Source organism: Myotis yumanensis, unplaced genomic scaffold (assembly GCF_028538775.1).
Source record: "Myotis yumanensis isolate MYYU_CA2020_CCGP unplaced genomic scaffold, mMyoYum1.0.hap1 SCAF_1, whole genome shotgun sequence".
Taxonomy (NCBI): Eukaryota; Metazoa; Chordata; class Mammalia; order Chiroptera; family Vespertilionidae; genus Myotis; species Myotis yumanensis.
In genome coordinates this window covers 63,752,931-63,777,618 of record NW_027223752.1, presented here as the reverse complement: position 1 = coordinate 63,777,618, position 24,688 = coordinate 63,752,931, and the positions used below count along the sequence as shown (strand labels likewise).

General features: G+C 39.9%; 2 protein-coding genes across 3 annotated transcripts in view; one reads left to right on the top strand and one right to left on the bottom strand.

The window, feature by feature from the left end:
• The window catches only part of USP8 (ubiquitin specific peptidase 8), a 60,332-nt gene extending 42,662 nt beyond the window's left edge, over window positions 1-17,670 (top strand). Inside the window, exons 11-20 of one of the 2 annotated variants that reach the window (XM_070423026.1) lie at window positions 1,146-1,730; window positions 5,071-5,157; window positions 6,111-6,188; window positions 6,598-6,860; window positions 9,587-9,799; window positions 10,486-10,696; window positions 13,324-13,560; window positions 14,275-14,417; window positions 16,542-16,674; window positions 16,839-17,670. In XM_070423026.1, the coding sequence (XP_070279127.1) occupies window positions 1,146-1,730; window positions 5,071-5,157; window positions 6,111-6,188; window positions 6,598-6,860; window positions 9,587-9,799; window positions 10,486-10,696; window positions 13,324-13,560; window positions 14,275-14,417; window positions 16,542-16,674; window positions 16,839-17,024 (2,136 nt within the window). In that variant the 3' untranslated portion in view covers window positions 17,025-17,670. The remainder of the gene's footprint in view (window positions 1-1,145; window positions 1,731-5,070; window positions 5,158-6,110; window positions 6,189-6,597; window positions 6,861-9,586; window positions 9,800-10,485; window positions 10,697-13,323; window positions 13,561-14,274; window positions 14,418-16,541; window positions 16,675-16,838) is intronic. The other variant, XM_070423035.1, reaches the window with a different exon arrangement.
• A 1,253-nt stretch (window positions 17,671-18,923) lies between these two features.
• The window catches only part of USP50 (ubiquitin specific peptidase 50), a 34,491-nt gene continuing 28,726 nt past the window's right edge, over window positions 18,924-24,688 (bottom strand). The window contains exon 7 of the mRNA XM_070423048.1: window positions 18,924-19,109. Coding sequence (XP_070279149.1) covers window positions 18,924-19,109 — 186 coding nt within the window. The remainder of the gene's footprint in view (window positions 19,110-24,688) is intronic.

The window sequence follows — 24,688 nt, the reverse complement described above, 5'->3', positions numbered from 1 at the left end:
TTATACTAAGTGAAATAAGTCAGAGAAAGACAAGTACCATAGGAACTCACTTCTATGTGGAATCTAATGAACAGAATAAACTAACAAATAAAATTGGGTGAAAACGGTGGAGGGAATAAGCAAAGAAAAAAAACCCTCATAGACACAATAGTATGGTGATTACCAGAGAGGAAGGGGGTGGGAGGTCGTAGAAGAGGGTCAAGGGGGATAGATGGTGACAGAAGGAGACTTGACTTGGGTGGTGTAAATGCAGATGGATATATAATACAATACACAGATGATGTATTATAGAATTGTACACTTGAAATTTATAATTTTATTAGCCAGTGTCACCCCAGTATATTTAATGAGAATGGGGTGTGTGTGAAAAGGAAAGTATGGCTGGTGTATAGGATGGTGTGAAATAAGATTGGAGAAATAGGCAGAGGTGAGACCACCATGGTAAGGATTTTAGATGTAATCTGGGTACAATGAGTTGCTGTTTAAAATAGGGTTTTAAGCAGGTGAAGAACATAGATTTGTGTTTTAAAATTATTGCTCTGGCCACAATGTAGAGAAATAGAAGGGAGGCAAGAGAAGGAATGAGGCAACTGGTTGGAAGCTATGTAAGAGAGTGTTGGCATGGACTTGGCTATTGCTAATGGAGAAGGAGGGAGAGATAGAGGAAGATCATCAGACTGCAGAAGGGCAGGGAGACCATATGAGACTCAGTTTTCTAGTTTGAGCTGCTGTTTTGATAGTGTTTATATCCACAAACTAACCATGTTTGTGGGGGGAAATCATGGAATTCAACTTTGGTCAAATTAGGTTTGTGTTATATATGAGATACTCACATGAAGTTATTGAGTAGGCAACCGAATATGTAGTAATGGAACCTAAGTCAAGGTATGCCCAGGTCTAGGATTTATGTGTTAGGATGAACTCTTCCATATACAGAACACACCAGGATATACTGAATGTGTGGAATTGAGAGTGCCAAGTGCCTCGTGAGGGTAGTTTACAAATAGATATTCTAGCAGATGTCTCCATAAAGTGATGGTTTTTTTGTTTTTGTTTTTGTTTTGTTTTTTATCACAACTTGACTTCAAGACATGAGTTCCTGGATTTTGACAAAAGTATATTTTGTTCTGTTTTTGTTGCTATAGATTGATCGTACTAAAAAACCAGCAGTCAGATTGCCTGAAGATCATAGAATAAAATCTGAAAGTACAGATCATGAGCAACCGTTTCCTCAGAATGGAAAAGTTGTTCCTGATCGTTCCACAAAGCCAGTACTTCCCCCTCCAACTGCCATGTTAACAGATGAAGAAAAATCTCGTATTCATGCAGAAACCGCTCTTTTAATGGAGAAAAACAAACAAGAAAAAGAACTTCGGAAAAGACAGCAAGAGGAACAGAAAGAGAAACTGAGGAGAGAAGAACAGGAACAAATAGCCAGAAAGAAACAAGAAGCTGAAGAAAATGAAATCACAGAGAAGCAACAAAAGGTAAAAGAAGAACTGGAAAAGAGAGAGAGTGAACAGGCCAAGAAAGAAGATAAAGAAATCTCAGCAAAGTGGGACAGAGAAATAACAGGAGTAAAAAGACAAAGTAAAAATGAACATGAAACTACCAATGCCAAGAAATCTGTGGAAGACAGGGGGGGAAAGTGTCCCACCACCGAGGTACAGAAAAAGTCAGTGGGAGATGTGTCCCATTCCTCTGTGGCAGGAGATGCAAGTTCAGGCAAGGTAAGCAGACATAAACAGTATTAATTGTCAGCTAAGGGAAATAAAATGTACATAAAAAGATGACACCAGGAGGATTCCATATACAGGGCAGGCATTCTAAGTAGTTTGGTAGAGGGGGATTTGTACGGATCCATCTGCATTTGCTCACATATTCTCCTTTGATTGGTTGAGAATGGAATTGCTCTTTATGTCTGTGAAATACAACATAATTTTAATAATTGAAATGAATAGCAACATTCTTTTTATTTTGATGTATGATCATCAAAAGACTAGAATGAAATACACTCTTCCTTTCTCTATGGAGGAATTAGGTGCCCAATCTATACTAATAAAAGGGTAATATGCTAATTAGACCAGACGACCATCCGGACATCCTTCCAGACAAAGCTGGGCCCAGGAGAAGCCGCCCACCCTGTGGTCCCAAGCGCCAGTGCCTGCGGACTGGGAGAGGGAGAAAAGTCACCTGCCCCACGGTCCCGGACACCTGCGGCTGTGGCCCAGGCGAAGCCACCCATCCACGGTCCCCTGTGGCTGTGGCCAGTCGGGGCGAAGCCAGTCCAGGTCCCAGGTGCCTGCAGCCTGCCGGAGGAGGCAATCCTGGGTCCTGGGTCTGAGGCAGAGGCAATTAGGGGCAATCAGTCCGGCAGGGGAGGATTTAGGGTTGATCAGGCAGGCAGAGGTGGTTAGGGGCGATCAGGCAGGCAAGCAGGCGAGCAGTTAAGAGCAAGCAGTCCCAGATTGCAAGAAGCATGTCCCCCTAGGGGTCCCAGATTGGAGAGGGTGCAGGCCAGGCTGAGGGACCCCCCCCACATGTACGAATTTTGTGCACCGAGCCTCTAGTATTTATATAATAGATTTTGTATCTGTTTAGAATATATGCTAAATCAGTGATATCTAAATGGCCTGACATTTTTTTGTTTACAGTGATTTTTTAAAACTTTTTTTGGTCAGGTCTGCCAGTTTGTTTGTAATGGCATGTAATCAAGAATACTGGCAATAAACCCATTCATGTAGCCTTTCTCTGCCCTGGGCTATCCCCCAAAATTGGTTTCTTTAACTATTGGGGACATTTTTTGTCAATTTTTTTTTCTCTGTTATTTAGTGTTCCCTTTTGAACACTAAATAAGCTTCTATAAAAGCAGGAATAGTTACAGCCTTTTTAACCTACATTTAAATGGAAATACAATTTTGGTAGTGTGAAAATGACTTTTGATGGAAGGTGAAATGCCATATTTAAAGATTGTTCATTTCTATACTTCTCAAGCAGCAGTTCAGGCATATACCAAAGTTAACAATTATTAATGCCTCACTTATCCAGGGAACTCTGATCTGGTAACCTTAGCTATCAAAAATATAGCTGCCATACAGTAACCTTTCTAAACACCCAAAGTTAGAGAAATGAAGCCCATGTACTAGTACTTTATTCATAGGAGAATCAGAACTTATGAGCTCTTATTATTTAAATATTATTCATTGAGTAGCTACTATAGATCAATGTTTTTCCCTACATTATCTTATTCCTCCTATTGATAACTCCATGAGCTATTCTATTTACAAATGAATTGAAGTTTAGAGGTTAACTTGCCTAAGATCACATATGCAGTGAGATTCCTAAGTGACTTCCTTTCCATCTTGCTATACTTAGCGGTAGGCAGTCACAAGAACATAAAGAACATAAAGCATTCATATTTCTGGGGTTATTTAGTTTAGGTGCCAAATATTCCTACAGATCTAAATATCCCCGAGATTACCACATATAGTGTTTGATGTTTCTTATAACACACTAGAGGCCCGGTGTGTGAAATTCGTGCACAGGTAGGGTCCGTAGGCCTGGCCATGATCAGGGCCAATCGGGGCCTTCCTTCCCCCGGCTGGGGCCTTTCTTCGTTCTTCACCGCACCCTGGTGGTCAGCGGTCAAACTCCTGGTCAGTCGAACTCCCAAGGGGACAGTTTGCATATTAGCCTTTTATTATTGGGGAAAAAAGTTAAGATTGCCTTCATTGTATGTTGCTATTTTTTTTTCATTGTATGCTTCTTTTAAAAGCAAAATATGTAATTTATTCTGGAATAAGTTTTATTAGAATTATTACACATGCCCTAACCGTTTTGGCTCAGTGGATAGAGCGTCAGCCTGCGTGCTGAAGGGTCCCGGGTTGTATTCCAGTCAAAGGCACATGCCCGGGTTGCAGGTTCAATCCCCAGTAGGAGGTGTGCAGGTGGCAGCCAATCAATGATTTTCTGTCATCATTGATGTTTCAATCTCTCTGTCCCTCTCCCTTCCTCTCTGAAATCAATAAAAAATATTTTTTTAAAAAAATGAATAATTGCCCTAACCGGTTTGGCTCAATGGATAGAGCGTCGACCTTCGGACTGAAGAGTCCAAGGTTCGATTCCGGTCAAGGGCATGTACCTTGGTTGCAGGCACACCCCCAGTAGGGAGTGTTCAGGAGGCAGCTGATCAATGTTTCTAACTCTCTATCCCTCTCCCTTCTTCCCTGTAAAACATCAATAAAATATATTTTTTAAAAAATGAATAATTATCTCTAAAAAATTATTACACATTTTTTACTTTACTGTGGTTATTTTTAAATGAGCTATAAAATAAAGTGAATTTTTTAAATGTTTTACTGATTTTTTAGAAAGAGAAGGAGAGAAAGAAACATTGATGAGAGAGAAACATCGATCGGCTATCTTCTGCACTGCCTCTAATGGGGATTGAGCCTGTAATGGTGGCATGTGCCCTGACCAGAAATTAAACTGGTTACCTCTTGATGCATGGGACAATGCATCTGAGCCACACCAGCCAGGTTAAAGTGAATTTGTAAAATAAATTATGCTATGTTCCAAGAGGAGGTAAAGTGGGATTTTACACTTTTGAATGTCACTATAAAATTTTACAATCTCTTTATTCTCTTTAATACATTTTTTTTTTTTTGGAACATGCCACCTTCGAGGTAACCAAAATCATATGAGGTTTAAATAAAAGCATATTTATTTATTCTTCAAAAGAGGACTTGGTGAATTATACTAATGACTAATATCTTGTACTTTGTCATATATTATGAATCAGTGCTTCACAATCCACTGTGACTTGCGTCAGTGTTTTTACCCTACTGATTCATCAGAAATTTTTAGTTCTTTATCTTTAGTATTAGGAAATCTCACATGGGCTCTACCACCTTTACTTTGACAATAAAATTGCATAAACTTTTCAGAGGTCTCAATTTTTTCTCCTTTTATATTTTCAGTTTGGTAAATTTGCTTATATTAGGTGAGTAGGTGTATATTGGGGGGAAATTCAACTGTTTTTTCACTTCGGAAATTTTAATAATTTTACAGCCTGTTAAGATTAAAGGACAGCCAGAAAGTGGAATTCTAAAGACTGGAACTTTTAGAGAGAATACGGAAGACACTGAAAAAAATAAAGTAAGTAGTCGTTCCTTGGGTGGAGAAAAACATGGATTATAACATACTATATGTTAATTGTTACCCTAGCATTCATTCTCCATCTTATAATCTCTCTGAGGGAATCTTTGCTGCCTCTGGTAGCTGATTTGTGTTTGTTTTTACATGATTATATGCTGTTTGTCTTCCTATTTAAAGTACAGTAGTATATTCTATTTATTTTACGAAATTAAAAAATACTTAGGCCTTACTATATGATCCAGGAATTCTACTTCTGGATATATACCCAAAAGAATTGAAAGCAGGACCTCAAAAAGATATTTATACATTCATTTTCATAGCAGTATTATTCACAGTAGTTAAAAGATGGAAGCAACCCAAGTAACCATCAGCAGATGAATGTATAAACAAATGTGGTATGTACAAACAATGGAATATCACTCAGCCTTAAAAAGGATGGAAATTCAGACATATACTACACCATTGATCTATCTTGAAAATGTTATGCTAACTGAAATAAACCAGTCACTAAAGGACAAACTGTGATTCCATTTGTGTAGGGTACCTAAAGCAGTCAAATTCATGGAGATAGGAATTAGAGTGGTAATTGCAAGGGGTCCAGGTATGGAGTGAGTAGGCAGTTTAAATGGGTACAGAGTTTCAGTTTTGCAAGATGAAGAGAGTTCTGGAGATGGGTTGTACAACAATGTGAATATACTTATGCCACTTAAAAATGGTTAAGATGGAAAGAAAAAGGTTAAGATGGTAAATTTTACGTATATTTCATCACAACTTTTGAAATAGACCTTTTATGAGACATCTTTGCCTCTGTTTTAAGAGCTTTATTTAAGAATAATATATAAAGGGTAACCAACACAAGGCTTTTGGTTCTCTGGTACAAGTAGCTTAAGTTTGTATATGACAAAATTTATTGAAAAATCAGATTTTTTTTCTCTCTTTTTTAAATAAACAAGGCCCGGGAGCCTTTGACAAGAGCACGAAGTGAAGAAATGGGGAGGATCGTACCAGGACTGCCTTTAGGCTGGGTCAAGGTAAAATTCAAAGTTAGCACAGAAATAAATACATAACATGGTCATTGTATTCTTTGGTGGGGGAGGGGAAGGTTTTTTGTTGTTGTTTATTCTACATTTTTAATGCACTCAGTTCTGTTTCATTATAGAAGATTTAGCTCATTTCCCTAATTATAGCAGGGTTAGATTTTTGAGTATCCAATCTGAAATGCTGTGTGTAATATATGTGAGCATTACTGACATTTGTCATTTAAAACCTGAAGCTTTTTGGAAGTTTAATTATAGAAGTGATTATCACCATTCTATATAAATTATTTTAATTCAAAAGCAAATTTAGTAGTGGAATACTTTTGAGTGTTTTTTTTGTTCACATACTGGTCATTGTTTTTTGACCTGTTTCTATATATTCTTTTTTTCTTTTCCAATGAAGTTTCTTGACCCAATCACTGGAACCTTTCGTTATTATCATTCACCCACCAACTCAGTTCATATGTATCCACCGGAAATGGCTCCTTCATCTGCACTTCCTTCCACCCCTCCAACTCATAAAGCCAAGCCACAGATCCCTGCTGAGCGGGACCGGGAACCGTCCAAGCTGAAGCGCTCCTACTCCTCCCCAGATATAACCCAGGCCATCCAAGAGGAAGAGAAGAGGAAGCCAACAGTCACTCCAACAGTCAATCGGGAAAACAAGTAAGTTTATCCTAACTCCTGAAACTAGAATAATCTGCTACATTTGTAAGCTACTCTGAACATAACTTATTTATGTCATGGAGTTAGAAATTTCTGTGGATGGCTTCACCAGCCACTGTTCTTTACCATAGAGGGAAAAATAAATTACTGGATTAAAATGTCCTTGGTTTTTCTCCCAAGTGCTAATTTAAATATGTCAGAGAAGATCATCATAAGCATTAAGTAGATATAAAGGTATATTCATTATTACATTTTAAGACACTATGCTATAGACTACCTAGAAGTTTTCATAATTCTTAAATCTCTTTTTAAGGAGCATAATTTTTAAGCTTGTTGAGTTTACCTTGTTGCACCTCTCAGATTCTAAACTTTTTTTAAGTTAGTAATGTGGGAGCAAACTTATATAGTATTAAAATAACAAGCGTTGTACTGTGTGTCAGCTCTTAACCCTTATTCTGTTCCCTTTTCCTTCATTACATTTCTGCTATGCTGTTCACAAACAGTGATCCATAGGTTCATTAGTTTCCCCAAACAGTATCTTGTTATATGTTCCTGGCTTTGTCTCTTTTGAATACTCTAATGTTCCCAGCTTCTGATCGATAGGGTTATGAGGAGATAATATTTAAGTCCACTTACCACTGCTAATATTTACCTTTTGGGGGAGGGGAATAGGTGGAAGTATAAATAAATGGCTTTGTTTTCCTGTTTATAATATACACCTTGTTAATTACTAAGGAATTCCAACTAGGCTGTCTTTTTGGTCCCTTTGGTAATACTTCCCAAAAATGTAGTTGATATATTTTCCTCATGAGAACTTACATTGCCAATTGAGGACTTACTTGGGAGATTTTTTTTTTTTAATCTGTAAATGTAGTTACAGATGTTAGGGCTCACTATTAAAACTGGTGAGATTTAATTCCTTGCATCATCATTCTTCTTCTTTTTTTTTTTAACACCAATCAACTTACAGAGCTACTGCTTCTTGCATCATCATTCTTAATAAAGCTTGTTAATGTCACAGTTTTAAAGACTATTACATGTGCACTTTATGTATTTTTATATATATTGAACAGAGAGAGAGTAAATGAGTGCAAACACCTGAGCACATGTAAAGAAAAGAATTGAAATATAATTCAGTGTGTTCTCAATATTCCTTCAGGATGGCCCTAGCTGGTTTTGCTCAGTGGATAGAGCTTCGGCTTGAAGACTGATGGGCCTGGGTTTGATTCTTGTCAAGGGCACATGCCTGGGTTGTGGGCTCGATCCCCAGTAGGGGGTGTGCAGGAGGCAGCTGATCAACGATTCTCATTATTGATGTTTCTCTCTCTCTCTCCCTTCCTCTCTGAAATCAATAAAAATATATTAAAAGTATATATATATATATATATATATATATATATATATATATTCCTTCAGGGTGGAACTATTAATGATTAGGATCAATAATAACAGAAAGATCTACCAGTTAAGATTTTTCTTAATGCTACAGTAGTTCAGATATCCTGAATGACAAAGTCTTTGAGGCATTCACTAGTCTAATGCTACCCAGTAGACATGTTGATAGAAATATTCTCTCTTTGATGATAGAGATGTTTTGGATCTGTACCTCCAGTGAGGTAGTAGCTACTTTGGATTGTGACTAGTGTAACTGAGGAGCTGAAATTTTTTTAAATATCCATCCCTCTGTAGCTAATGGCTACCATATTTGTCAGCACAGTTCTCAACCTTAGGGAATAGTACCCAAATAACCTCTTCCTCCTTTGATATACTCCATAGTAATATACAGATTTACAACTGTGAGTACATGAAACAGAGTTTATTCTTTTTTTTTTTAATACATTTTATTGATTTTTTACAGAGAGGAAGGGAGAGGGATAGAGAGCTAGAAACATTGATGAGAGAGAAACATTGATCAGCTGCCCCCTGCACACCCCCATTGGGGATGTGCCCAAAACCAAGGTACATGCCCTTGACCGAAATTGAACCTGGGACCCTTCAGTCCACAGGCCGATGCTCTATCCACTGAGCCAAACCGGTTAGGGCCAGAGTTTATTCTTGTATTATTATTTATTAATGTATTATTTTCCATATAAACTACTTTTGCCCACCCAGGTGTGTGTGTTTTATTCCTTTTTTGCATTCTGTTGAATTCAACATTTGGTAATACTAAACTTCCCAGAATCATTTAACGGAGTTTGAAAGAGGCTTCTTTACTATAAGACTCTACCTATTTATGAGAAGCAGAGATCTATCTCAGGATGTCTGTAAGACCCATGGACCCACAAAAGAGGTTAAAGCAGCAGTTCTCAACCTGTGGGTCGCGACCCCTTTGGCGGTCAACGACCCTTTCACAGGGGTCACCTAAGACCATCCTGCATATCAGATATTTACATTACGATTCATAAAAGTAGCAACATTACAGTTATGAAGTAGCAACAAAAATAATTTTATGGTTGGGGGTAAAAATATGAGGAACTGTTTTAAAGGGCCAGAAGGTTGAGAACCACTGGGTTAAAGGTATTTGTTTCATGGGAGGGTCACAGAATATGTGTCACCTAGATGGTAAATGTTTAGTAAGACCTAGGACCTTAGAGCTAAGTTATTAACACTTTACAAGATTAGTGTGTACTATAGTGCACATCCTAGAGTTTGCTGCCATTTGTCATTTAAACCTATTTTCACATGCTGTGCATTCTAAGACATCTTGTATGCTTTTTCTTCCTCAGGCCAGCATGCTATCCTAAAGCTGAGATCACAAGGCTTTCTGCTTCTCAGATTCGGAACCTCAATCCTGTGTTTGGAGGATCTGGACCAGCTCTCACTGGACTTCGTAATTTAGGAAATACTTGTTACATGAACTCAATACTGCAGTGCCTATGTAATGCTACACATTTGGCTGATTATTTCAACCGAAACTGTTATCAGGATGATATTAACAGGTAAAGAAATACTTTTTGCAGTATAATATTAAAAGAGTGATATAGCCCAGTTGGTGTGGCTCAATGGTTGAGCATTGACCTATAAATCAGGAAGTCACGGTTTGATTCCTGGTCAGGGCACATGCCCGGGTTGCAGGCTCGATCCCTAGTAGGGTGGGTGCAGGAGGCAGCTGGTCAATGATTAACCAGTTAACTGCCACAATAAATTTAATTAAAAAAGGTCCGCTGCTTCTGTCTATAGAAGTTTAAGGCATACAAATGGTTAATTCTCCCTCTCCCTGATATCAATTTAAAAAAAAAATTTTTTAAGAGTGATGTAACCACCTAGCTCCTTACAGTGAAGTCAGAGTAGGAAAGGGGAAAATAACTTTTTTCTTGAAAAGCCTCCTCTAATAAATAAAGGACAGACAGGAAAGGAGCAGTGCAAGAGGCTAGATCTTCACAGCCATAAACTGGAGTCTGTCGACGAGTAAGAAGAGACAGTAAAGGGCTGGCAGCCATAAAGAAGCTAGTCAGAGGCATGTAATCAAAGTCAGATTTAGATGAGTGTTTGGTAATAAACCTATGAATAAGTATTTTAGCGTAAGGCATAGTACATTAATCATTTAATGTTGACATCAAGATCCCACTGCACCTTGACTGCTTATAACTTCCTTTATTGCTTTTTTGTAATTTTATTTGCCAAGGTCAAATTTGTTGGGTCATAAAGGTGAAGTGGCAGAAGAATTTGGCATAATCATGAAAGCATTATGGACAGGACAGTACAGATATATCAGTCCGAAAGACTTTAAAATCACCATTGGGAAGATCAATGACCAGTTTGCAGGATACAGCCAGCAAGATTCACAAGAACTGCTTCTGTTCCTAATGGACGGTCTCCATGAAGATCTAAATAAAGTAAGAACTTTGATTGTTCTAAGTTGCAAAGGCTCTTTAGGGTTCAACATGTAATTTTTATAGCAATTTAAAATTATAGTTGGTGCTTGTTCAGTGCTAGTTTATCATATCTAGTGACTTTGTACTAATGCGTGAAACTATAAAACACATATATCAAATTGGTCTAGTATTTGAAGAAGTGTATACAATTTGTAGTTACTCACTAAAATGTTAGCAGGTTGTATTGTGAGAAATTTATAAACGTTAAAATAGTTATTGTGTTTGTGACCCACATGTATGTGAAAGGAAAATAATAAACATGACTAGAGACCTGGTGCACAAAAATTTGTGCACTCAGGTGGGTCCCTCAGCCCGGCCTGTGCCGTCTCGCAGTCTGGGGCTCCTGGGGGACCCCTTCCCCTGGCTGCTGGCACAAGTTTTCCTCCGGCGCCCGGAACCCAGGCCTTCACTCTTCGCCGGGAGGGGCTGGCGCGGCAGGCGAGGGGCCCTCTTTGTCGCTCGCCACGCCGGCCTTCGCTCGCTGCTCCTGCCTGGGGCCAGCCGGCTTCACTCCGTTGCTTGGCGCCTACGTATGCAAATTAACCGTCATCTTTGTTGGCGGTTAACCATCATCTTTCTTGGCAGTTAATTTGCATATTGCCCTGATTAGCCAATGGGAAGCGTAGCGAAGGTACAGTCAATTACCCATTTTGTCTTTTATTAGATAGGATTTTATACAAGATTAACTGTGGACAGCCCGAGCATCTTTTTTATTACTTTATAATATTACTAGTGGCCCGGTGCACAAAATTTGTGCATGGCTGCAGGGGGGTTGACCCTCAGCCCAGCCTGCACCCTGGAATTTGGGACCCCTTGAGGGATAACCAGCAGTCGGACATCCCTCTCACAATCCAGGACGCTGGCTCCTAACCGCTCGCCTGCCTGATTGCCCCTTACCGCTTCTGCCTGCCCTCCCCTGCCACGACCAGACGCTGGAACTGGCCTCCTCTGCTTCGCACAGAGCTGCGGGACCCCTAGGCCTCACTGCGCGGAGCAGCCCCCAGGCCCCACCTCCGCTGTGCACATGGCCATCTTGTAGCGGCCATTTTGTGACGATGTCACACGCGAGGGTCACCTAGGCTTTTATTAGTATAGATTGCATATTATATGTATTTATTATGTTCTTTATGTATTATTATACTAGCGCAGTGATGGCGAACCTTTTGAACTCGGCATGTCTGCATTTTGAAAAACCCTAACTTAACTCTGGTGCAGTGTCACATGTAGAAATTTTTTGATATTTGCAACCATAGTAAAACAAAGATTTATATTTTTGATATTTATTTTATATATTTAAATGCCATTTAATAAAGAAAAATCAACCAAAAAAATGAGTTCGCGTATCATAGGTTCACCATCACTGTACTAGAGGCCTGGTGCACAGATTCGTGCACTGGTGGGGTCCTTCGGCCTGGCCTACAGGGATCAGGCCGAAACTAGCTCTCCAACATCCCCCAAGGAATCCCGGATTGCAAGAGGGTGCAGGCCAGGCCCAGGGACCCCACCAGTGCACAAATTCGTGCACCAGGCCTCTAGTATGCATATAAGCTCTTTGATTAATCTCTTCCCGCCCTCCCCCCTCCTCCTTCCCTCTGAGATTCATCAGTCTGTTCCATGTTTCCATGCCTGTGGTTTCCGCTGCTGCATTGAGCATCTGCCCCCTGATGGTTAGTGCACATCATAGCTACTGGATGGTCAGCTGTTGGCCAGTTGCTTAGGCTTTTATATATATAGATGATACTTTTTTCTAAAATATGTATTCCACGTAACCACAAATGATTCATGTCAACGATGATTATTGTGGCATATCTCTACATAAGTGACCAATCTGTTTAAACACTATGGTTTTCTTTTAGCACCAAGCTGTCCTCCATAAATACCTATACACACACTTTTACATACATAAACATAAATATAGGTGTGTGTATATGTATCTTCTGTATATGTGTGAGAGGATATGAATATCCTATATAATAAAAGCATGGTAGGCAAATTATCCCCTTGACCAGAGTTCTTCCAGGAGTTGACCAGGGGGCGGCCCAGCCAGGGAAAGGGAGGGAGGCCCTGGCTGGCAGCAGCAGATGACCAGGGGAAGGGAGGGGAGCCCTGGTGCTGGCAGGTGGCTGGGGGAAGGGAGGGAGTACCTGGCCAGCAGCTGCTAGGGACCGTGTCAGTGCATGAGTTTCGTGCACTGGGCCTCCAGAGTGTGTGTGTGTGTGTGTGTGTGTGTGTGTGTGTGCGCGCGCGCGCGCACACATCCCTGAGACTAGGATAGCACAATAACATCTGTCTAGTTGTAGCCTAAACTCCCAGCCACATGTAGCATGTTTTCTGTTTCTAAAATCAGACTTTTCAGCTTTTTAAATAAAAATGTATTAATCAATTCCAACAAGTCACACTCTTGATAAAGTGGGGTTTTGAGCTAGAATTTTTTTGTAGTGCTTAATGAGATTAGAACTCCTTTATGAAAAGAATCAGAAGTATTTCAAAATCCGAGAAGTGTTTGTCTTTAATACATTTCTGTCAATTTTATATTTCCATGCTGACTTTAAGATATTAATACAGAGTTTAAATAATCTTATTTCCAGGCTGATAATCGGAAGCGACATAAAGAAGAAAATAATGATCATCTTGATGACTTTAAAGCAGCAGAACATGCTTGGCAGAAACACAAGCAGCTCAATGAATCCATTATTGTAGCACTTTTCCAGGGTCAGTTCAAATCCACAGTACAGTGCCTCACCTGTCACAGAAAGTCTAGGACATTTGAGGCCTTCATGTACTTGTCTCTACCCCTAGCATCCACTAGTAAATGTACATTACAGGTAAGTTGCTGATTGAGAGAAAAGGATTTACTGAATAAAAACACTGTTTGTATGCATATAAAGAGATACTTTATTCAGTCACTTATGTCTGTTTTTTTACCGCTATAAACATAGGTAAAACTAACACATAAATTGTTTTAATTAGGCTTATGTGGATTAGAAAAAAATTTCCCCAAGAAAGAATTCTTTTGTTTTTCAGATCTATTTTCTTATTAAATATTCTTTCAGAGCTGATAAATAATAAGTGGGGTTTTTTTTTTTTAAGTTTGTATTTTAAAGTTAATTGAAAATTATGTTGACTTTAGTTTAGGTCTTCTTTTTATAAGAATTTGCTTTACATGGGGATATCAAATGAACATCCTGTTTTCCATACAACAGCAATGTGATTTAGGTCGCTTGTTGATCTCTCATGTTAGTTTCTTTGAGGATGTCATTTCTTCCAGTAAGACTTCCCTGAGCCCCCAGGAGAAGTATGCTCTCAGGAGATGCAGTACCTAGTCACCACGGGTAGCACTCGCCACTCTGTGGTGTCAGTGAAGGCTCTCTGGTCTGCACTCCTCACCAGATCATAACTTTGTGAGGGCAGGAACTATTTTGTTCTAGTTTACTATTGTACCCTTCATCTAGGCAGAGTAAATTACTGAATAGATGCTCAATGACATTGTGTTAAAGAAATGAATTAATGAGTATCTACTACTTCTTTTTGCCCTCCAGGATTGCCTTAGGTTATTTTCCAAAGAAGAAAAACTCACAGATAATAACAGGTTTTACTGCAGTCATTGCAGAGCTCGAAGGGATTCTCTAAAAAAGATAGAAATCTGGAAGTTACCACCTGTGCTTTTAGTACATCTGAAACGGTAAAGGGCACAATATTTTCTACCTGTTTAGATGAAGGAATTCTAAATCCTTTATTCTAAGTCACTTTGTGGTATTGCCTGCTAAGGATGCATCATCAAGGAAGATTTCTCTGGTTAGGGTATCTCCAGGGGAATAAGGTGAAATGATGAGACTCTGGTTCACCTTAGTATTTGCAGTAACAGAGCAAAATGATACCACCACTCTTTCATGTAATTCTGTCTTTAAAACATCAGTGAAACTAAATTATTGCATTTCAGATATAAAAATTTTAAATCATTACAAAACATAAGTGAAAATGTATTAATATGTTATTTAATATAACATTTTAGCAGATAAAATTTATCGTTCAGGCTCAGTGGATAGAACGTTGGCCTGCGAACTGAAGGGTCCCAGGTTCGATTTCGGTCGGGGGCATGTACCTTGGTTGCGGGCACATCCCCAGAAGGAGGTGTGCAGGAGGCAGCTGATCGATGTTTCTCTCTCATCGATGTTTCTAACTCTCTATCCCTCTCCCTTCCTCTCTGTAAAAAATCAATAAAATATATATTTTTTAAAATTTATCATTCAAACAATAAACTAAACATAAAGAGATTTAATCTTGTGCTGAAAATGAAATGATATTTTTAAAGTGTTATTTTAAGGGTGACATTGTTGAGTGCAGACATAGTTTTGTCCAGATTTTTCCAGCCAGTGAAAAAGATCTGGCCTGTAGTAGTAGAAGGAATAATGGGAAAGAGCTGTAAAATATGTCTCCTGTCTTCTGCTCCAATTCTTTTGTCTTTATGTATTCCATCTGTGGAGTGGTAACTTTGAATCATTTTTTTGAAAAACTTTTTTAAAGGAAATTTCATCTTTTTATTGAGAACTATTTTTTAAATATTTTTCTTCATTTCAGAGAGGATCCATTGCCTACTTTTTAAAATATATATTTTTTTATTGATTTCAGAGAGGAAGGGAGAGAGATAGAAATTATCAATGACGAGAGAGAATCATTGATCAGCTGCCTCCTACACACCCCTTACTGGGGATTGAGCCCACAACCTTCAGGTTCATAGGTCAGTGCTCAACCACAGAGCCACCCCCGACTGGGCTACGATTTTTGTTTTATATTTTGTATTATTGGAGATTCTTATATTTTAACATTGACGTGTTCAAATTCATCTTGTGTAAATTTCCTAACAAAACTGGTTAGATCAATTATCCTTTTCTCATTCTTGAGGACTGGAGATAAACACTACACAAATAATCACACACTTGTTCTGTTAAAATTTTTAATGCTTTGTATTACTCTTGGAGAATATCTAAGAATATAAGTGGTTCAGAATTCAGGTTTTTTAAAAATGATTCTGAAGTAATCATATTACTCCAACCAAAATACCCGTATTTTGGTATTTAAAGGAGCACAATATGCCAGATAATGCAGTGGCATTATTTCAGTCACTAGTCTACATGCTTGCAGTCTCCAGCTCTAGTTTCTCCAAAAGTGGAAGCTTCAATTGAGAGTAGCTCTCTGCAGTCTTTCCTCAGTACTTTGGTAGAGATTAGCATTACAAGTGGGGTTTTTCAGAACTGTTACCTCTATAGAGGATGCATATAACCATCCTAGCTAGCCTAGGGATCAGGGGACCAAGGTGTGGCCCTATCTCTGCCACTCTAGCTGTTTGACCTTGGGCAAGCCATTTGATATCTATGTGCCTAGGTTTTCTCACTTGTAAAATGCAGTGAAACCAAATGTCTTTTTTAAAAAATATATATTTTATTGATTTTTTACAGAGAGGAAGGGAGAGGGATAGAGAGTTAGAAACATCGATGAGAGAGAAACATCGATCAGCTACCTCCTGCACACCCCCTACTGGGGATGTGCCTGCAACCAAGGCACATGCCCTTGACCGGAATCGAACCTGGGACCCTTGAGTCCACAGGCTGATGCTCTTTCCACTGAGCCAAACCGGTTAGGGTGAAACCAAATGTCTTTAATAGGGCCCTCCACTACTAAAATGCCGAGTGTGTGATTGAAATGGGTTTTGTGGTCCTGGTTAAATGTCTAGATTGTTCAAATGAATTAGGGTTCATTCTTATGTCTTTCCTCTGTCATATAATTGCTGTAATGTTTGGCTTTGCAGTTTTTCCTATGATGGCAGATGGAAGCAAAAATTACAGACATCTGTGGACTTTCCATTAGAAAATCTTGACTTGTCACAGTATGTTATTGGTCCAAAGAACAATTTGAAGAAATATAACTTGTTTTCTGTTTCAGTAAGTATATCATTGAATTAAATACTTTTTCTTTCAGAGCAAACTAAAAATAATGTTTCAAATGGTTTCTTATCTCATAGGAAAGTAACAAAATAAAGCTTTGAAATTATTGACCTATTTTAAATAACTCCGTTTGAATTTATTTTCTCTTTTATTTGGCACAGAATCACTACGGTGGGCTGGATGGAGGCCACTACACTGCCTATTGCAAAAATGCAGCAAGACAGCGGTGGTTTAAATTTGATGATCATGAAGTTTCTGATATCTCCGTTTCTTCTGTGAAATCGTCAGCAGCTTATATCCTCTTTTATACTTCCTTGGGACCACGAGCAACCGATATAGCCACATAAGTAGTAGGTTGTAAGCTAGTTATCTTTTAGAAGGCTGAGCAACACAACTCTGGAAATGCCTATAAAGATCCTGGACAGCTCTACGTGGCCATTTAGAGGAATTGTAAGACCATGAGAGCTGTGTTACTAATACCATATATCCCAGGTCACTGCTATTATTAAAAAACCGACCAATAACATTTAACAAGTATTGCAGTAAGCATTCCTTAGAGGTATCATTGACATCATAATAACTTTTTTAGTTTGTTCCAAAGTTAAAATACGTAGCTATGCATTATTATTCTACTGGTCTAAAAACTGTGTATCCGTTGTTTTCGTTTTCACTGTTATGGCCTTTTCACATTTCTAAACCTCAGCTTGATCTATGAATATTCTAGAATGATATGAAGCAGATAGGAATGTATGTGTATATATTTATTGCACACTTGCACATCAAATCGATGTACATAGTATCATGTGGTCCTTCCGTGAAATCTAGAACTCCAGGGATTGCTTTTTTTCTTTTGGCCTATTCTGAGTAACTGCAGTGCTTTCTTAGGGAAATGACAGGGCAAAGCTATTTTTCTTTTGGCTTTGGGCTGTATTTGTGCACTAAATCTTTATTCTAAAGAAATAAATGGAAACTTTTCTCTAATTTTTTTAAAAATGAGAATTTTCATTTACACCTATATTAAAATCTTAATGAGAAAAATAATTAAAAACCTTGTAAGTGTTCTGTCTTTAATTTTATATTATCAAATATAGGACAGTAGAACTATAGATTTTATACACACACACTCTTTGTTACACTACACTGACTTAAAATTCAGTTCACTTACCTTGTTAGCATCAGGATTCAATTCCACTCATTTTTCAACTTGACCCAGAACTGCATCTAGCACTTAGGGTTCTCAGATTTGGGAGTCACAAGATATAACACCCAGACTCATTCTCTCAAGAGTAGTAGAATTCTTAGAATTGAGATAAAAAGGAATAGGAGTCACATATTACTGCAAAGTGAACTGCATTATGAACCCCACATCTTTACAGAGGGATGTATTAAAAGGAATAGAGGAGCTTAGAATTTATCATTTACCTCAGGGACTCATTAGTCTAAGAGACACAGTTTTTTGCTAAATTATCTGATCAATTAAATATTTTCCAATCACATTCGTAAGCACGCAGAGCCACTAGAACAAAAGTTTTGTTTTATTAAATATTTTTGGAAAATAATTTGTTGGAAATATAGATCAAATTATCAGATGTTTTATGATAAAAATCCACCCTAATAAACATTGAATTTTAAAGCCTGAACTCACTGCATAATCTGCAGTGCTTAAAAGGCCCCCAATTCATTAGCATTGCATTGTTTTCAATATGCCAGGACCCATTTTCTTGCCTATAGACATCTATAATAATAAAAGCATAATATGCTAATTAGACCAGACAGCCAAACGTACTTCCAGACAAAGCCGCGGCAGCTGCAAGGGCTGAGGGCAGGCAGCCGTGGTGGCCGGCAGCGGTGGGGTGATGGGGGCAGCACCTACTCCTGATCAGCCCGGTTGCCTCCTGCAGAGGGAGGCTGGAGGCAGCGGCAGGGTGATGGGGGTGGCGCCTTCTCCTGACCAGCCTGGTTGCCTCCCACAGAGAGAGGCCAGAGTGGGGAGCGGGCCTAAGCCATCAGTAGGACATCCCCTGAGGGCTCCCAAACTGTCAGACGGGGCAGACCGGGCTGAGGGACCTCCCGTCCGTGCTCGAATTTTCGTGCACTGGGCCTCTAGTATCTTATATAAGGTTGTATAATAATACACCAGAAAGAAAAATCTCAGTGATGCAAGTAAGTTGCAAGAATTTAATAAGGCAAAACTTAAGTACCAGTTTCTGATTCTTGTTTTGCAACTTTCAGGAAACACCATTTTCCTAGCATTTTTCTATAGGTATAGAAAAGGGCTGGCAGCTGTAGAACAGGAGATATGCTGTAGCAGTTTGAACTGAAGTATCTGGAATCTCACTGACTCGTGTGTCGTCAAAGCTAAACCACGCTTGGGTCACTGAGTTCTTGCAGAAAGCAGTGTAATGGCCACTGTCCAGATCACCAAAATGGTTCTAGGGGAGGAAGGAATGTCAGACTTAGTATTTACATGCACATACTCCAACTATTGGGTCAAAAAAGGTAGGGCCAAGAAATCTTTTTCATAATTGTCCCTTATACTAAATTAAAAGAAAATGATAATTGTGTTCAGTTGAACCAAACATATAATCTGACTTCTATATTGTTTTTTTCTTTTTTTAATAATTTTTTATTTATTTTGAGAGAGACATCAGTGTGTTGTTCCACTTATTTTGGCATTCATTGGTTGATTCTTGTATGTACTCTGACAAGGGATCGAACCTGAAACCTAGGCATATTGGGACCACACTCTAACCAACTCAGCTATCCAGCCAGGGTTTATAATGTTTTTCATTTCATTGAACTACTTATATATTGTACCCATTGACTACTTAACAGAATCTGTGAATGAAATAGCATAATACTTGACTAATATTTATCAGTTAATACCTACTGGGCACTTAACTGTACAATAGACTATTAAACATTAAAGGAAATTTAAAAAGTAAGAAGATAGTCATCTTTCCTAAATGAGCTTATAGTGAAAAAAGACATTTAATATTGGACCAAGTCATTTCCACACTGCATATTGCCACTGTACAGTGTGAGGGGGTTGTGCAGCAACAATCCCCTCAATCACTGAGGGCCCCCAAAAAACCTGTTCCATTCTCTTTTTCCCTTGTCTCTGCTATCCCAGTAAAGAAATATTTGAAATAAAGACATTAGATAATTTCATTTCTCAGAAGGTGGTATAGTGTGGAGCTAGGGTTGACAAACCATTTGCCATGGGCCAAATCCAGCCTGCTGCCTGTTTTTGTATGGCCTGTGAAGAATGCACCTTATATTTGTACTAGAAGCCCAGCGCGCAAAATCACACGACCTCGCCATGCTCGCAGCCCTACCCACCCACGTCTGTCTGAGGTCAATATGGCGTTAGGGCCACAGGCCTTTTATAATATAGACTAGAGGCCTGGTGCACAAAAATTTGTGCATTCGGGGGGAGGGGTGGTCCCTCAGCCTGGCTTGTGCCCTCTCGCAGTCTGGGACCCCTCAGGGGATTGATGACCACCTGCTGGCTTAGGCCCGGTCCCCGGGGGATTGGGCCTAAGATGGCAATCAGACATCCCTCTGGCAGCCCAGGAGCCCTTGGGGGATGCCCACTTGTCAGCGGGGAGCAGGCCTAAACTGCAGTCGGACATCCTTAGCGCTGCTGAGGAGGCAGGAGAGGCTCCCACCACCACCGCTGTACTGGCAGCCGTCAGCCTGGCTTGTGGCTGAGCAGAGCTCCTCCCATGTGAGAGCACCCTGACCACCAGAGGGCAGCTCTTGCATTGAGCGTCTGCCCCCTGGTGGTCAGTGTGTGTCATAGTGACCAGTCATTCCCAGTCCTTCTGCTGTTAGGGTCAGTTTGCATAATACCCTTTTACTATATAGATAGAGGCCTGGTGCACAGGTGGGGGCCGGCTGGTTTGCCCTGAAGGGTGTCCCGGATCAGGGTGGGGGGTCCCGCTTGGGTGCCTGGCCAGCCTGGATGAGGGGATGATGGTTGTTTGCAGCTGGTCACACCCCCTTCAGGGTGGGGGTCCCCACTGGGGTGCCTGGCCAGTCTGGGTGAGGAGCTGAGGGCTGTTTTCAGGCTGGCGGGCAACTGAAGCACCCCATCTCTCCTTTTTTTCTTTTTTTTCTTTTTATTCTGGGATTTATTTACCTTCTATGGCTGTCACTGGAGCTGAGAGCCGGCTTTAGCTCTGAGGCTCTGCTCCAGCTCTGAGACCTCGGCTGCTGAAAGCAGGTATCTGGGCTTTGTTTAGCTTCTATAATTGAAACACTGTTGCAACTCCAGCTCTGCAGCCCGGCTGGCTGAAAGCAGGTTTCTGGGGATTGTTTAGCTTCTATAATTGCAACATAGTTGCTTAGAGTGCAGCTCAGAGCTGGGCGGCGGCAGGCGGAGAACCTTGGCTTCCTCCATCACTGGAGCAAGCAAGACTCCTGTTCTCTTCAGCTGCCTGGCTGCCGGCCGCCATCTTGGTTGGCAGTTAATTTGCATATTGCCCTGATTAGCCAATGGGAAGCGTGTCAGAGGTACGGTTAATTACCATGTTTGTCTATTATTAGATAGGCTATGGTTGAAAAAATCAAAAGCATAATATTTTGTTATGTGAATATTATATGAAATTCAGATTTCAATGTTCTTACATAAAGTTTTATATGAACAGAGCCATGCTTATTCTTTTATGTTTTTCACTGGTTGCTTTTATACTACAACAGCAAAATAGTTGCAAGAGAGACCATATGGCCTGCAAAGCCTAATATATTTACTGGCCGTTTACAGTTGCTGATTCCTGGTGTTGAAGGAAGAAAATGGTTTTTTGTAGTCAATTCTGACTGAATTTAGCTCTAACACTAAGAAAGGACCTTAAAGAAGTTATTTAACCTTTCTGAGCTTTACTTCCCCATCTATTAACACTTGGAGTGCGGGAAACGAGTTAAGTTGGCTCGCGTGAATTGCGTGTACTCCGCGGGAGCCGTCTTAACTCGGTTCATATAGATTTGCGGTGGAGTGCGGGAAACGTGTAAACTCGGGCCGATTGTAACTGCGTATTACCAAATATTTGTTTGTTTGCCGTTCACAAAGATACCTACCTGCGTATGCGAACCGTTTCATACCCATTGGGGTAATAGGTATCATAAAAATCCCTGATTTTGCGCGGGAAACCTAAATAATTGCCCGCGCCATCTTATATTTTGGCGGGAAATTCACCCGACACCGTAGTGTTAAAATGGGGTAATAAGACCTGTCTTGTCTTATACAGCTATTGTCAGGTATCTCATATTATAGAGGTAGCACGTAGGATGTACTTATTAAATGTTCCCATAGACCTTTGTCTTCTCTCCCTTGACATATTAGAGAAATATTCCAAAGCTTACAAAAGATCTAGTCTTGGTCTTTGCCATGTGACCTTAAACTGACATGCTTCAGTTTCCTTATTTATAAAATGGTGCCCAAAATAGTGTGATGTAATTTGAGAAAAACAAAACATCTGGTGGATAAGTAGTGCTCAAATATTGAAGTAATGTTCTGAAATGATTAGAACAGAACTAGAGTATTATATTCAGTTTTGATGACTTAATGTAAAAAAGAAAAATGACATAGAAGACAGTCAAGTATTTTTCTAGACTTCAATTTCCAGCAGATAAAGGAGATAATTAGGTAGCCTGAGATCCTTGGTTATAAAATTGTAAGGAATGCTGGATAAAACATGATAAGCATCGTTTGAACTATATGGCTGACTTTAAAGATTGTTTAATAAGAGTAAACCCCAGGGGCCAGAACCAAAGGAAATAAAAGAGTAGCATGGTGTGTGGCTGATGCTGTGACTGCCTCAGAGTAAAGATAATTCCTGGTCTCTGTAACCAAAGTGCTTCAGTTTTATAGGTCACACAAGGACAGGAGGTAAACTCTTAGGTCCTAGCAACATGAGGAATTGGATTGAGGTCCACACGCCTAGCAAAGACTCTTAAAGAGATTCACCCTAAATAAAAATCCCATCCTTTAAAGCTTAGCTTAGCTTAGGGCATGGGGGCAGAGAATAAAAGTCATTCCTAGGAATTTATTACCACAGAATCCTGTGAATCTAATGTAAGAAGTGTTTTGGGCCCTAACCAGTTTGGCTCAGTGGATAGAGCGTCGGCCTGCAGACTCAAGGGTCCAAGGTTCGATTCCGGTCAAGGGCATGTACCTTAGCTGCGGGCACATCCCCAGTAGGGGGTGTGCAGGAGACAGCTGATCAAAGTTTCTCTCTCATTGATGTTTCTAATTCTCTATCCCTCTCCCTTCCTGTCTGTAAAAAATCAATAAAATATATATATATATATTTTTAAATCTTTATTGTTCAGATTATTACATTTGTTCCTCTTTTTTCCCCCCATAACTCCCCTCCTTCCAGCTCCCACCCCACCCTCCACCCTCACTCCCCACCCACTGAGTTCATCCATAGGTGCATGATTTTTGTCCAGTCACTTCCCGCATCTCCCACACCCCTTTTCCCCCAAGAATAGTCAGTCCATTCCCTTTCTATGTCCCTGATTCATTATAGTCACCAGTTCATTCTGTACATCAGGTTATTTATTCACTTGATTCTTAGATTCATTTGTTGATAGATGCATATTTGTTGCTCATAATTTGTATCTTTACCTTTTTCTTCTTCTTCCTCTTCTTAAAGGATACCTTTCAGCATTTCATATAATACTGGTTTGGCGGTGATGAACTCCTTTAGTTTTTCCTTATCTGTGAAGCTCTTTATCTGACCTTCAATTCTGAATGATAGCTTTGCTGGATAAAGTAATCTTGGTTGTAGGTTCTTGGTATTCAGCACTTTGAATATTTCTTGCCATTCCCTTCTGGCCTGCAAAGTTTCTGTTGAGAAATCAGCTGACAGTCGTATGGGTATTCCCTTGTAGGTAATTGAGCCTCTTTCTCTTGCTGCTTTTAAGATTTTCTCTTTGTCTTTTGCTCTTGGCATTTTAATGATGATGTGTCTTGGTGTGGTCCTCTTTGGATTCCTTTTGTTTGGGGTTCTCTGCGCTTCTTGAACCTGTAAGTCCATTTCTTTCTCCAGGTGGGGGAAATTTTCTGCCATTATTTCTTGAAATAGGTTTTCAATATCTTGCTGTCTCTCATCTTCTGGTACTCCAATGACTCTGATATTAGTCCGCTTAAAGCTGTCCCAGAGGCTCCTTACACTATCTTCACACTTTCGGATTCTTTTTTCATTATGCTTTTCCAATTGGGTGTTTTTTGTCGAATCTTTGGTTTGATTCTTGTGCTCCTCTGGTCTCCTATTGGGTATAATATTCTTTATTTCAGTCCGTGTATGCTTACTTTCTAATTTCTTTATCGTAGCATCAAGGGTCTCATTAGTTTTCGTGAGGCTCTGCACAAATTTATGGCAAGCCCTCAAAATTGCGATTCTTAGCTCCATATCCTCCATTTCTGTCATGTTTTTTTGTCTCCGCATCTTTTATGCTTTCTTGGTGCACCCCCTTGTGGTCTCTGTGCGCAGTCTTGTTCTAGCCAAGCCTTAATTGTTGTAGTTAACACTAGAGGGATTTGACCACCAGGCCGACTCTAAAATATATATTTTTTTAAAAAGAAGTGTTTTGGGGGTGCAGAACACAGAGCCCCAGCCCACATGGCTCAGTGGTTAGAGCGTCAGTCTGTGCACTGAAGAGTTGCAGGGTGCATGCAGGAGTCAACCAATTGATGTGTGTCTCTCTCGCCCCTCCCCACTCCTTTCCACTCTCTCTGAAAGTCGATTTTTAAAAAGGAGAGAACACAGAAGGTTGGGGAACTGCAAGAGCTCTACAGAATCAGAGAACCCAGTGAGTGCCATTGTTTACGTTTCCCCAGTGCTTGGATAGAGGATGCGAGTTCTAACCAGGTGCTCTGGTTGACCTGCGATGCTGCTATAATGCCTCCCCAGCCACTCCAGCAGCAAAAGCAAAGTGCCATAGTGCATGCACAGGACTCCACCAGAAAGAGTGCAGAAGTAGCAAAGTGCTGCAGGACCTGCGT